At 38.6% G+C, this 13,581-nt stretch overlaps 1 protein-coding gene across 6 annotated transcripts; it reads right to left on the bottom strand.

Moving 5' to 3' along the window:
* Positions 1 to 1,322: 1,322 nt before the first annotated feature.
* Positions 1,323 to 13,248, bottom strand: LOC108730174 (interference hedgehog). Of its 6 annotated transcripts, none has more exons than XM_018459706.1 (7): positions 12,201 to 13,115; positions 6,870 to 6,950; positions 6,525 to 6,788; positions 5,272 to 6,270; positions 3,432 to 4,259; positions 3,231 to 3,346; positions 1,323 to 2,647 (listed from the first exon to the last, which is right to left on the bottom strand). In XM_018459706.1, the coding sequence occupies exons 2-7, from the start codon at positions 6,937 to 6,939 to the stop codon at positions 2,474 to 2,476; spliced, it is 2,451 nt and encodes an 816-aa protein (XP_018315208.1). In that variant the 5' UTR covers positions 6,940 to 6,950; positions 12,201 to 13,115; the 3' UTR covers positions 1,323 to 2,473. The 6 variants fall into 6 exon arrangements, with proteins under 6 accessions (XP_018315208.1, XP_018315209.1, XP_018315213.1 ...); XM_018459707.1 differs by having other exon boundaries at positions 3,432 to 4,256; positions 12,201 to 13,114; XM_018459711.1 differs by lacking the exon at positions 12,201 to 13,115 and adding an exon at positions 10,549 to 10,567.
* Positions 13,249 to 13,581: the final 333 nt, after the last annotated feature.

Raw genomic sequence — 13,581 nt, 5'->3', positions numbered from 1 at the left:
TTTTTTTTTTATTGTTCGTTCGGATCAAATTTAACATTTAATTTTTCAATTACTTTTTTTATTAACTTAACTTTTAATTCAATTAATTTCATTATGGATTAACTTGCACATTTTAATTAAGTTAAATTTTCAAGGCTGTTAACTTTAACTTAACTTAGTTAAAAAAAAAAAGTTAACTTACCCAACCCTGATTTTGAACTTATATAACTCACGACGAAACTCTATTTTGATAATTCTACGTACATATGTACGTAATACGCAAGAAAATTTAAGAAATCACACAAAAATAAATTATATATTGAATATTATACGTATAAAAACACATATGCAATATAGTATGTATATAAAAATGATTAATTTTATGTGAATAGAATTTTATATATAAAAGTGTGATAATTAAATTTATAAACATAACACATGCAATTTTATGAATTTCGAGAATTATAGATCATATATCCAGTCAATACCAACTAAAAGTAACATAATATATATATATAATTTCGCACTCTCAATAATATAAATATATTAGTATCTGATATGTACATCGTTATTCCAAATTAAGAGTGTAAATCACTATAACGATATTTTCAGTAATGTATAATTATGTAATTCATAGTAATCATAACAATAACGACAATAACACATGGTGTTACATAACAGTTACAATGTTGAGTGTGAATTATATCATAAATGTTGTGTTATTTTTAGTCCACTGAGTGTAGACAATTTTAACATTTCACTATAAATATCTCTCTTAATGAAAAACATTCACAGTCGTGGATCTTCAACAGTACTTTATCAATGATTTATTTATCTAATCACATAATTATTATATTTAAAGTGTGTTATAACCAAATATATAATTAAAAAATAAAAAAATAAAATCTCACTGAATAAAAAAAAAGGAATGCTTGATAAATCTTTATTTCGCACAGGCTCATGTATCTCACATTTTTTCATTTTTTTTAAATATAATTTATTTTATAAAAATTAAGTACACAAAAAATAGTAGCATACATGTACAGAAGTATATAAATAATCGTTATTTTTTTCGTAATCATTATCCTCAGGCAAGATGTAAGGCACATATATTCATTCGTGTCGCTTGAGTACTATTCTAATATTTACAATGAATATTTTCACTAGCTTCATTGTGTTAATTCACAGATTGTGAATTGCAATATTTTCGTAAGCCAAACGCTTAAACAATTTATTAGAAAAGTTTTGTACACTTGTATATATTTACAATTTTTGTCTTTTACTGCCATACGCTAATATCAAAATTATCAAAATATAATTTTATCATATTCTTTTTTTGCTCACCATATATTATAACGTTTTCTCTTCAAAATAACATTTTATATACATATACAATTTTGATAACAAATCACCGTCAGAGATATTATGACGTATAATATTGCATTGGTCACGAATAACAAATAGTAAATTATATGATCTTTCTTTTGCAGCTAGGAAAACACTTATAAAAATAACAGGCATACACACCAAGATAATGTTAACAATATATGACTCAAAAAACCACATTACGTCTTAATTATTTTATAAAAAAAGATATTACTAGTAAGTCTCTATTTGTGAAATGACACTACCTTATTTTCAACATTCGCGAATAGTTAATGTAACTATATACGTATCGTGTATCTTTAAGTTATGTACTATAGAAATACATAAACTTTTAGTACAAAATTCTTAAAAAATAGTTCGCTTGTGAAAGTGTGTAAAGGGATGGAAACCACGAAAAAGGGATAAAAAAGTTACTAAACAATATTAGTCAATGCTCACTAGTTCACGACCGTTAAGTAGATATGTAACAGTTAAGTCAGTTACTTCGCAGGTACATTAATTTAATTTCACATCTACTTAACGGACAAGGATATCAATAAAATTCTTATAAAAAGAAAGAGAAAGATAAAGAATATGTCATAGGATGCAGACAGATCGTTTTTACTTTCTAATTATGCACTATAAAATGGGACTATTTCGTCTGAAATACTGTCTTCGTATCGATAAACAGAAGACTTGAAAAGAAGTATCTTTTTATGTATAATACTATACTTGATAATCATTATATTAAGTTATACTGAATATAAAAAATACATCACACTTGCTGAGAAATCTACGACGTCGTAGATCTTTTCCCATGCAAGTTACGTGAAATGAATCCCAATCTACAGTAGCGAATACATTTGAGCATATCTACTTAAGACACCCTGTAAATGTCTTGCAACCAGTCTCATCGTTGCGATAATAGCTGAACGTTAATACAGTCTATAAGTTATGTTTTTCAATGAGATAACGTATCGACAAGCCCTTACATTTCTTCCCGCAAAATAAAGTTCATTAATATGTTTGTAGGTTCGATAAACGGTGTAAACGTCCGTCTTCGAGGATGCGGGTCAGGTCGGGTCGCATTCTTACCGTCTATAAAACAGAGATATAGCTGCAATCATTCTCACAAACGTTGTTCGATAGGTAGCGGCCCTTGGCGTAGAGACGACGGCTCGCTATGTGACGTGACGTTCACGTCAGACCCAGCTGCGTCGCCGTTGTTATGACCGTTGTTGCTGCCATTGTTGTTTTGGCCGTTTAGAAACGATGTCATTTCCATCGACGACTGTTGTCCGCTCTGGATTTAGAAACATGCGTGTTCGTTCGCTTCTTTTTTCAGATCTAGAGCGTGTAAGTGGTAACGTGCGTGTGTCGCGTTCGGAAAAACAAAAGAAAAGCGGCTCCAGAGAGAGTGCAGAGAGCGAGTAGAATTAAAGAGCAGCGCGCGACCAATGCTAAAACTAGAAAAGACTAGTCTCCTTAATATATCGGGCAATTTAATGTCGGATTACACTTATTAGACGAGAGCAGAAGTCGATATCGATACTGAAAAATCTTTTAAAAATGTAAAGTTTGTAAATGTAAAGTTAATTCAGTTGTTAAAGCGGCAGAATTTTTATGTACGCGATTAACATATATTTTTTTCCGCGCTCGTCTAAAATCGTACTGACTTCCGGAAGAAAAGTAAATGACTGATTAAAGTTGAGCAACAAGTCGAGTATGTCGCACCCAAAGCGAGCGCAGCTATAGAATTGAAAGCTTAAAAGCGAAATTCAATGCCTTCTCATTATCGATGGATCAATGCCAAATGACCGAATTCAGTTCCGTTACTTTCTTCCAGTGAAATAAAAGTGCAAATGTTGTTACTTACAAATACTGACCTTAGGCTGCATTATATCTTCGGATGTGTCGAGGCCGGCAAGCGGATTGGATGTAATGTTAATCTTGGAGTCTGTGACTCCACCATTCATTACTCGTCCATTTGTTATCGGTTTACCTGCTCGTCAAAAAAGAGTAGATTATCTACGTTCAAGATTATGAAAGAATTTCGTTTTATCAATTTTTTTCTTCAAAACACATACCTTCACTTTGCGATTCCTGACTTTGCTTATACTTGGCTCTTTTGTACAGGAATCTCGCTGCGAAGGCGAGAGCGACCACAATGACCGATGTTCCAAATACTCCACCGATTATGGCGTATATACTAACATTTTTGTTATTCTCGCTCGGTCTCAATTTATTTTCCGCCACGACTTGCTGAACTGGATGCTCAACAACGAGCTTTAGCGTTTTATGTCGCAATATTTGAGAAAATTCCGATGCCGCGTCTACAGAGAAGCTTTGAATTTTGAATTCATATGGAGTATCGGGTAGTAAGTGGGAAATGGTCATGTTGGAAGCATCCTTTCCCTCGACAGTGGTTTTCAAATATTCACCGGCTGAGGAGGAAGCCCGATGATATATATAAAACCCGTCGATTTTTGCTGATCTGTTGGGATTCTGCCAAAGCAACAACATCTCATGTGGCCCTAACGCTTCAATGCTAGTCAATAGAGGTATTGGCATTTTAGTGCTCTCAACACCGGTATCCCTATGGAGATGAAAACGTACGGAATTCTTACTCAACTTGTTGTCGTTATTCGAATACACCGCAGCGATTCTAAATCGATAGGTATGCTCAGTTTGCAAGTCGGCCACTTCGAAGGACCGCACATGATTCGGTATTTCAGAGTTGGCAGTCATCCACTTTGCCTGTTTACCACTCATCTTTGAGCCTATCTCTCGGTATTGAACTTTGAAAAATTGTATTGGCAGGCCTGTGTTCTTCGGTACTGTCCATCGCACCATAACGGAGATATCAGACAATCTCGTGATGATGGGCACATCGGGAGGATTCAACTCGATTTCTGCTGAAAGGAGGACAAATAATTTAATAGAGAGGAATTCATCTTTTCGTTAAAATATAAAAAACAACAATAGAATTAAAATGTTATCAGTATGAAAATGTAGGATATATAAAAAAAAAGATTAAAAGTATGACCACTTTTTTTCAATAATGTATACTTATATAATTCATAACAATAACAAATTGAGTGAGAGTTCCATACGTTTTCATCTTCATGGGGATACCAGTATTATTGAGAGCATTAATTTTCATGGTAATTCTTTTTGCTTGTATGTTAAGGCCGTGTTTAAATGTACACTGTCAGTACAGTTCACGTTATGTATATTATAAATTTTCAGTACTGACAATGTCCGAACATAGTCTAACTAATTAGAGCTCATATATCGAAGCGGTAGAATTATCCACCAAAGGCTACACCATTGAGTCAATGGTGGGCGGTAAACATGGGTAGGGAAGGCATCGTTCGGAGGAAAAGTGATAAAAACAACTAGCTTGCTCGCGCTGCTGCCTTTGGAGGCTCGCGAGCTCTGACCAAGGGCTCCGCCCCCCGGACCCCCACGCAAAAAAGTTCAATCTTCTTGCTTTATACATGCATATTTAATATATCAATCTGGATGCTATCTGTATAATACGAAGATTCGATTCGACATTATATTCACAATTGAAAAGAAAAATTAGATATAAAAAATAACATTGAATAAAATTGATAATTGCGCTATAATTTTTCAATTTTTTCAGTTTGTTTATGTAATTTTATATTCAATTAAAAATCTCAGTCCAAAACGCCAAGTTGATCGTCAAATAAATAAACCCATAAGATGTTAAAATTAATCACATAAAAAACGCAGTTAAAATTAAAATCCCGTTTAATTTTAATCTTAATAAAAATTATGAGTTCTGCAATTCTTCATAAAAGAAAATCGTGTTGAATCGGACTTAATCGACGATATCTCAGCCAAACGTTTGATAAAATGATAACAAAATATACAAAACGATAACACAAAACAAATAATTACCTCCGTCTCCCTTCTTTTTTGCTTCTTTATTTTTGTTACGTCTACCACCGCCCCTGGTATGCTTATGCCTTGACATAGTCCCGTAGTTCGGCTTCGATTCGGCCTTGCCGCCGACAATATGCTCTTTCGGTTGAACCTGCAACAGGTTGTATCCCGAATGCGATCCGTAGTCGTTGCTGGCGACACACTGAACGATCCCGGCGTGCTTCTTCTCGACCTCAGATATAAGAAGAGTGGAGCCTATCATCTCCTGTGTCTTACTAGGCATCAAGGACTCTCCGTTGATAAGCCATTCGACGATTGGTTGCGGCTCGCCTGTTACGTTACACGAGAGCTGCAATTTTCCGCCTTCGTGGAATTTGCACGCGCTTGGCTGTCTCGTTACCCTCGGTGATTCCACCACTCTTAAAATGATCGCTGATTTTATCTGTCGGACATCGTAGCTCCACACACAATCATATTCTCCGCGATCGGACGGTTGAACATGGACCAACGTCAAACCGACGGACGATTTCACGGACTTTAATGGTAAAGAGCCGCCTAGGCGACTCCAGGTGACGTGTGGCACAGGGTAACCAGCGCCGAAACACTCCAACGTAACGTTCTTTCCACGCATAACTATATATTCCGTTTGTGGTAGCTTGGTAAGATACGGCGGTTGGAAAGTCAAGTTCGCGTGTACCGTCAAGATGGTCTTATGATTGCTCGTCAATGTTACCGTCGTTATGTAATTGTTAACGCTACAGTAGTATGATCCACTGTCCGCCAATCTGACATCCTTGATGACCATGGTTTTGCCATTCACTAGATTCGCGTCCTTGATGAGCATGTCGTTTTTATAAAACTGCACTATGGCTTCCGGTTCGGAATATGGTACGGGACATGTGATAGGCACGGTGTTACCCTCCGCCACCTCGATGTAGACATCGTTTTTATCAGAGAACTCCTGTATCGTCGCGAGCGTTAGTCTCGCTGGATCCGACACTAATCCACTGCTACCTGCGAGAAAATAAAAAAAAAATATATATACAAATTTCTTGGTGTAGAAACCAAGACCTCACTCGTAGATAGCACAATCTTTGATACTTTTGTTAAATAAAACAAAATATGGTTAAATAAAATAAGACAGGAAACTTTTAAGGCTTTTACGGAAATTTTCTATACAGAAGCTATGCGTTTTGCATGGCAAAAAATTGATTATAGATTAAATAAAATAGGTATGATATAAGATACTAATTTTTGGGGTGTCTCACCGAAGAACGCTATGCAACGATAATCTCCGGCCTTCGATACGTTGTCAAAGGAGACAATGAGCCGAGACGTTTTGCCACCAGTATTACTGTAGGTATCAGATGATAGTGTCCATTTGTTTGAACCCAGGGGCCTGTGATGCCAAGCGAAACGCTCCGCGGGGATGTTGAGACTACACTCAAAGTTTACGTCGTCATATAACGGAACTGCTAGAGGTTGAGGGTGTCGAGTAAAGGACATATTCATCTCAGGAATCTTGTCGTTCTCTGTTATCAAAAGCATCATTATTATTCTCTTTCACACGGTGCTTGGAGTATATTTACGTAATACCGTTCTAAGAAACTTACCGCACGTATATGCGATCGGACTGTAAAGCAGGATAACGATGATGCCACATAAAGAGGAGATAGATGTCATCTTGACACATTCTGCAAGCACGAAAGAAGACAATGCCATTACGTTAACCAGGCATTTCGCGTTGTGCTGGTTGTTTTTCCGGTCCTCCGTCCGCGGGAAAGCAAATATGCGGCTCGCGGAGTGTCGGTGAAGACCTACTAAAATTAATACCGAGCAAGCACACCGTTTAAGTTTAGAACGTCCGAGTTCACGAGAAAATAGAACGTATTTTTCATCTTAGAAGCACGAAATAATAATGATAATTTATCTCCTAATAATTACATGTTTTATAAATCTTAAAATAATGCGAGGCAACAGCAATAACGATAGAAATAATGATAGAAACAGAGGAATCCACCATTCAGGAATGCATACGTTAATGCATGTAGGAACACAGAATAAGGCAATGATAAATTTCTAGCGAGGTGGAAGTCTGTATCTATTGCCTTATAGCCTACCATGCAGATTTTTCATTTTGTTTATATAAGTACGTTATAATCTTGAAGCAGATGGGAGAATATGCTATACGGTCTATATGCGATCAGATTGATTGCAGGCCTTTTATTTCTTTCGCGGCATTGTGCAACGAGACGCGACAATTATATATCGCTTATTTCTATACTCTATTCCTATCGCCGCTCTTGTCGCTGTTGCCTCGCGTTGTGTCTAAAGCTTTACACACAATAAAATGCAACGCGCATTTATCATTCTGAAGTTAGGAAAGCGCATAATAATTGTCTATAAAAATACAGCTTATGTAAGAACATACTGCTTCATAAACACGTTTTCTCGTTGCAACGTTTACAATAATGTAATAATTTAAAAAAAATGATTACATTGATAAACTTTATAAAAGGGAAAGAAGAAGGAAAGAGAATAAGTGCAGTGGTTAAAAGATGTAAGCAAAAGAATGACTTTTATGCGAATCACAACGATGAATGATAATGAATAATAAAATGTAACATGAGTTTTTATTTGCGTGTAATGATAACGAGAAAAAAGGGAGTCGGTGAGGCTGGGTGACGCTGTCTAGAAAATATCCATATACGGCGTCGAAAGCTGCCGTTCATTGCGCGAACCGTTTTACACCCACGTGCCCTCTCGAGCGAGGCCATCAGAAAAGCATACACTCGCGCGCAGCACGCCTGCGATGGCGAAGAGCGACGGTAATAATTCTTTTTCCTCGAGCTATATAGCGCTATGATATGCTGCTATGCGCGTAGGTATATCCATTCACATCACGCATCGCGACGTCGTACTACGCACCCACACGCTTGCCTTAATGTATCTAAAACTATCGCATCAACTTTTCCTAACGGCGGAAAAACCTGGTGAACGAGAACGCGCCTCGATCCCGGAGACGATATTAAAATGTTTGATGAACGAAAAATATCTCCTTCGAATCTGTGATTAAAATGCACTATTACTTAATTGGTATAATCTTTCTCATTTTTTCACTAACACTAGTATATAATACTAAATACAACAAGTGATTAATATGTAATTGACGTGTCTCTTTCTTTGATTGAATTTAATAGAAGACTTTAGAATTAGTATTCTGAACTTAATATTCAGAATACTAATTTTGAATATTTAATTAATTAAATAGCTATCTAGCGTGCATAAGAAATTAGTGCTGATTGAAAAAGAATTATATTAACATATTAATCTCATTTAGAAATTCCTTTTTAGTCTGTTACTAAAAATATGATAATTAAAGAGTTTTGAATATTCATAGTTTCCTAGCGTTATAGAATGTAATTTTATGAAAATTTTTGAAATTGTACATGATATCTCCATGTGTTTTTGCTTGTATACTTTAATACGTAGGAAGAGAAATCAGATAAACTAAAGTGAACGAATGAGGGAGAAGGAAATAAAGCAGGATAACGAGAAATTTAAGTATACCTCAAATCTCAAATTTATCATTTCGAATGAGTAAACTTGAGAAGGAAAAAAAGAGAAAGATAGAAAGATGGGAGAAAAAAGGGGGTAATGAGGGAAGAAAGGAGGAGAGGGGAAGAAGACAATTTGAGTGTACGCTGGTAGATTATCGGTGCGACAGCAGCCCGCTGTGTTTTATGTACGAGAGAGACTCTTAACTTCTGGTTAAATGGTAGCATAAATGGCGGTGGTATGTAACAGGTGAGAAGGGCCCGCAAAGAGGCTGGTTTCCGATGTTACCTCTCGTAAAAATAAAGAAGCCGAATTCCAAAGCAGTGGTTGTCCACTCCGCGCCCCTCTTGGCGTCCTATGGACGTACCAACGCGAGAACGCGTGCACGCACGACCGATGGGTTTGCACGCGCAAACCTGCGGGGTCGTAATTGCATCTAATCCGTCCGATGCGCGCCTTCGTATTAACGATGACTTAATCGTCGCGGTGCGTTGAATAGACGGGCAGTGTGTCGTACGCTGCAAAATTTACGAAGCGTAACAGAGAAGAGAAAATATTGCGTAATATAGATTAATTTAGAAAAAAAAAACAGTTGCAGACAATGAAAATTCGTTTAAAAGAAAAAAACAGTTTGATAAGCACTTTGAACTCATTGGATTATATTTTTAGATCTGGAGGAGAATAGTTCTATCTCAATTTAGATCTAAAAGTACAATCCAATCAGTGCAAAGCGCTCATCAGGCTAGGTCCACAACCTTGCTTTAAGAGGCCGTAAGTCGTAAGCTTTAAGTTGTGAGTGACGATATATCGGTCACAGAACTTATGTTTTTAGACCATAAAAATTGGATTTTGCTCAAGTCTTAGTCCGGATCTACAATAGGTGTTTTAAGCCTTAAGTCGTAAGAAATTGACCAATTACAGTCGAATTCGAGGAGAATAATCACATCCATTTCTTATGGCTTAAGGCTTATAACTCTATTGTAGATCCGGGGTAACAGTTAAAGCCTAAAGACTGCGCAAAAACAGTTTAATGACAGAAATTATTGTTACTTAATCTCTTTCGACTTATGACTTAAGACTTCTTAAAACAAGGTTGTGAACCTAGCCTTAAGCCGCTTTTTCTACTGTAGCCATTAGTTGGTAATTAAAATACGTTACTAGTAAATGTATATCTCAAATATCAAGTGATTGCTTATATATATATAATCTTGGACATCATAATCATAATAATCGGAAGTTCATAATTAACGTGAGAGTTTTTTATGTATAGACCTTCAATATCGACACGAGTCAAACTGCCTGTTATATCTTGAATATTCAATTCGACGTGATTTATATAGGAAGCACAGAAGCGAAAAGAGATGACCGTGGCTCGTCTCAATAATTCTTTGTGAGAACCACCAAAAAATCTGACACTTCGAAAGATCTTCCGCCCTGAAAATGTTCTGATCCTCACGACGGACTCCTTCCTGTTCTGTACGGAATGCCGTGGCCGTGCCATAAATGACTATCCGTGTCATTAGTATTCCAGTGAAAGACCGTCTCTCGCGGTGCGTTTATGGGATCGTGGATCGGGGATCGCGATCGCGACGACGGCAAGGACGGGTTCTCTGTCTCGTTAACATGTGAGGAGCAGCTCTGGAAATGAGAAAGGGAATTTTGGAGCAAGTGAGGAAATACATTAGATTTACCACTGCATTAGGTTGTCATTTAAGGGATGTAAAAGTAACTCACGTTCCTCCAAGATTTCCGAAGGAGTCGATAGAACTTCTAGCTCGTACCGATTCAGACAGATCGTTTCTCGTAACACTCCTATAATATTCGTGGATTTTTCGGTTCAATAATCCGATCGAAAAGTGTTGACTTTGCATTTTTACCTGAGAGCGATGCGCGGTCGAGCGAGAGAGAACGAGTTTGTGATAAAGCTGGCAAATCTGAATTTCGTCTCCACGCCTCTCATTTGTTTCGCAGTGCACTTAATGGAATCGAGGGAAGACGTCGAGGATCGCCGTCGAAAACAGGTGAGATTAATAAGAAAAAAAAAACAGGACGCCGAAGGAGGTTTCGGAGCGAAGGACGCTGGCGGAGCCAGATGATAACGAATGAGAGGTCTACCTTTCAGTTACTCCCGTATTCTCCTGCTTGATATCTTGATTCCCCTTTCGCCCTACGACGCCTGAATACACTTGTTTCGTCGGATCTCTTTTACACACTTCCTATCTGCGTTTCCTCCGCACCTGTTTCTCTCTTTTTTTCCCCTCCTTCTTTCTTCGCTCTCCCGATACGCGCAAGTCTTGCTCCAAGCTCGGAGAGGCTACAAAAGCAAACTGCTAAGAAAGATGGATTTGAGATTCTTCTTCACGTGCGTGAATTAAATTTCGCGATTAAATCGTTATTCCTCCCCTTCTTATTCTCTTCCGTATTACGTTTCTAAGAGGTGTGGAGAGATAGGATCCAAGATTTAGGGTAATATTCATTGTCCGTTCCAATTTTAATGGCCATTCTACAATAAGTCATTAGTCATAAATCAGAAATTAGAAGTTGGAAATTGATCAATCACAATCGTCAATTTTTAGCTTCTGACTTCTGATTTATGACTAATGGCTTATTGTAGAATGGCCATAAGACTATCTTGAGTAATGTCTTAAGATATTAATGCAGTTCTGATTAGCTTAAGACTGTACTTAAGACAATCTCAAATATAAGAATCGAATACCGGCTTTAGATCCGATTTCGCCAATGTAAAATTAACTTTAATCTCAGTTCAATTTACTCTTTTATCCTTTTCTGATTCTCAGAATTTCTAATTTCAGTATTTTTAATTCTGAGAATTAGAAAAAGATAAACAGCAAGTTAAACCGAGATTGAAGTTAATCATCAAAGTCTTATATTGGTGAAACTGTGTCTTATAGGAGACTAAACAATAGGTGCGAATGAAGTTAATTCGACGCGGAAGAAAACGCTCTCAGGGCCAGCCGTATCTCTTCGCTTCTTTTCTCCTTCTCCCTCCGAGGTTGCGCACCTCGTCTCGCATGTAGACAGTGCAAATAGAACGAGCGTGTGTATACCCACTCTAAATACCAAGAGCGTAATGCAACGCGGACGGGAAGATCCGGATCTGGTGTCCGGGCTGTATAATTCTCTCCCGTGGAAACGGAAATCTCCGAGTGTGGTATTCCAGTGTTGGTGCTCCCTTTCGCGACACGGAGCGATCGAAACGATCGGACGCGAGCGGTTCCGAGCGGAGGACGGAGGACCGGGTTCACGATCGCGCGATCGATCGATCCGCACCGGGGTCGAGATCATCCGTTCTAGAGAAAGAAAGAGAGAGAAAGAAGGAAACAGAGAGAAAGAAAGAGAGAGAGAAAGAGAAGTGGCGTGCTTACCCTTTTTCTCGATCCGGCCGCACGCCAACCAAAGTCGACGCCGAAAGAGAGGATATCCTCGCGCCCCGCGCGTCGCTCGACGACTCACAGAGATGTAATTCGGGATGGGTGCACCAGAGTGGCCGCGACGCGGTGCAGGCCCGCGTGCTCCTTTGTGGAGTATTCCTCTTTCACGGGACGTTGCTTCCCCGCTTCCTTCGCGTGCGCGACGACCTGGTTCACCCTCGTCTACTTCATGTTCGCGCAGTTGGCGTGAATTCAACGGACGTGACGCCGAGGCAGCGGAGAAGCGATCGAAAACGCGTCGGCAAAACGGAACGGGACGACGCGCTTGACGACGAGACCACGCTTACCGCTGCTAGCGGCTGCTGCTTGGCGTTCACCGGCGGCAACACTGGAATGCAGACCGACAGGTTTTGAACCGCGGCGGCGGACTCGTGGTGGAGGGATGCCGCCGCGGCGACGACGGAGTGGTGGTGGTAATAGTGACGACACGACACGGCCAGCCTGGGCCTGAACCAGCCGCCGCGATGTTGTGACCCGCGTTCGATTTGAATACTTTCAGAGCTTTCAGCGCTTCTATGGCCGCGGTCCGATTCACGCTCACAACGCTTAAAAATCATTTCATCCTTGTTGTTTGTCAAATGTTGAACGAAGACAAACGATGCCGATGACCGTGTCAGCACGAATCGGACCACGACCTATGTTTGTTTCATGTCTAACGAACGATGAAGACAGAATGATGGTTATAAGAGTGCTGAAAGCGCGTAAACGTTCAGACCGAACGCAGCTGATACAGGATCCGTTCCTCGTAGCTGCATCGCGTTATTATACCTCCTGAACTTGAAATGATACAGACACCAACAGACACACGATTAGATGTCGAAGAGAAAAGGGAAAAGAGGTGAAAAAGTTTAAATCTATGAACTTTCAGAGTCGCGCGGGATTCCGCTGCACTTTCTACACCTTCTCGAAAGCGAGATAGAGATGTCGCGGCGTCCGCGAGAAGAAGAGAGAGCTATATAATCGAATACAGTCGCCGCTTGAAAACTAGGTTCTTAGCCTCGTTCAGATTGGTACTTGCTGTCACGTGACGCGGCGCGTGCGTTTGATTTAGCGGTGTGGATTAATAAACGTAATTTGCTACAAAAATGCGAAAAAATCGACATTGATCGAGATTGATATAAACAATTATATCAATCTTGTAATAAATTTATAGATATATGGGCAATTACATGCAATAATTGGAACATGCTTGATTTACTTGCGGTTTAATTTATATATTATATATATATATATATATATATACAGCAAAATTTTTTCAAGTTTGTTTACGACATATCACATATGGCGCATATCAGCGACTGTTAAAGTTTGAATG

This window comes from Mycetomoellerius zeteki, unplaced genomic scaffold, assembly GCF_001594055.1.
Source record: "Mycetomoellerius zeteki isolate Tzet28-1 unplaced genomic scaffold, Tzet1.0 scaffold85, whole genome shotgun sequence".
NCBI lineage: Eukaryota > Metazoa > Arthropoda > Insecta > Hymenoptera > Formicidae > Mycetomoellerius > Mycetomoellerius zeteki.
This window is presented reverse-complemented; position numbering and strand designations above follow the sequence as displayed.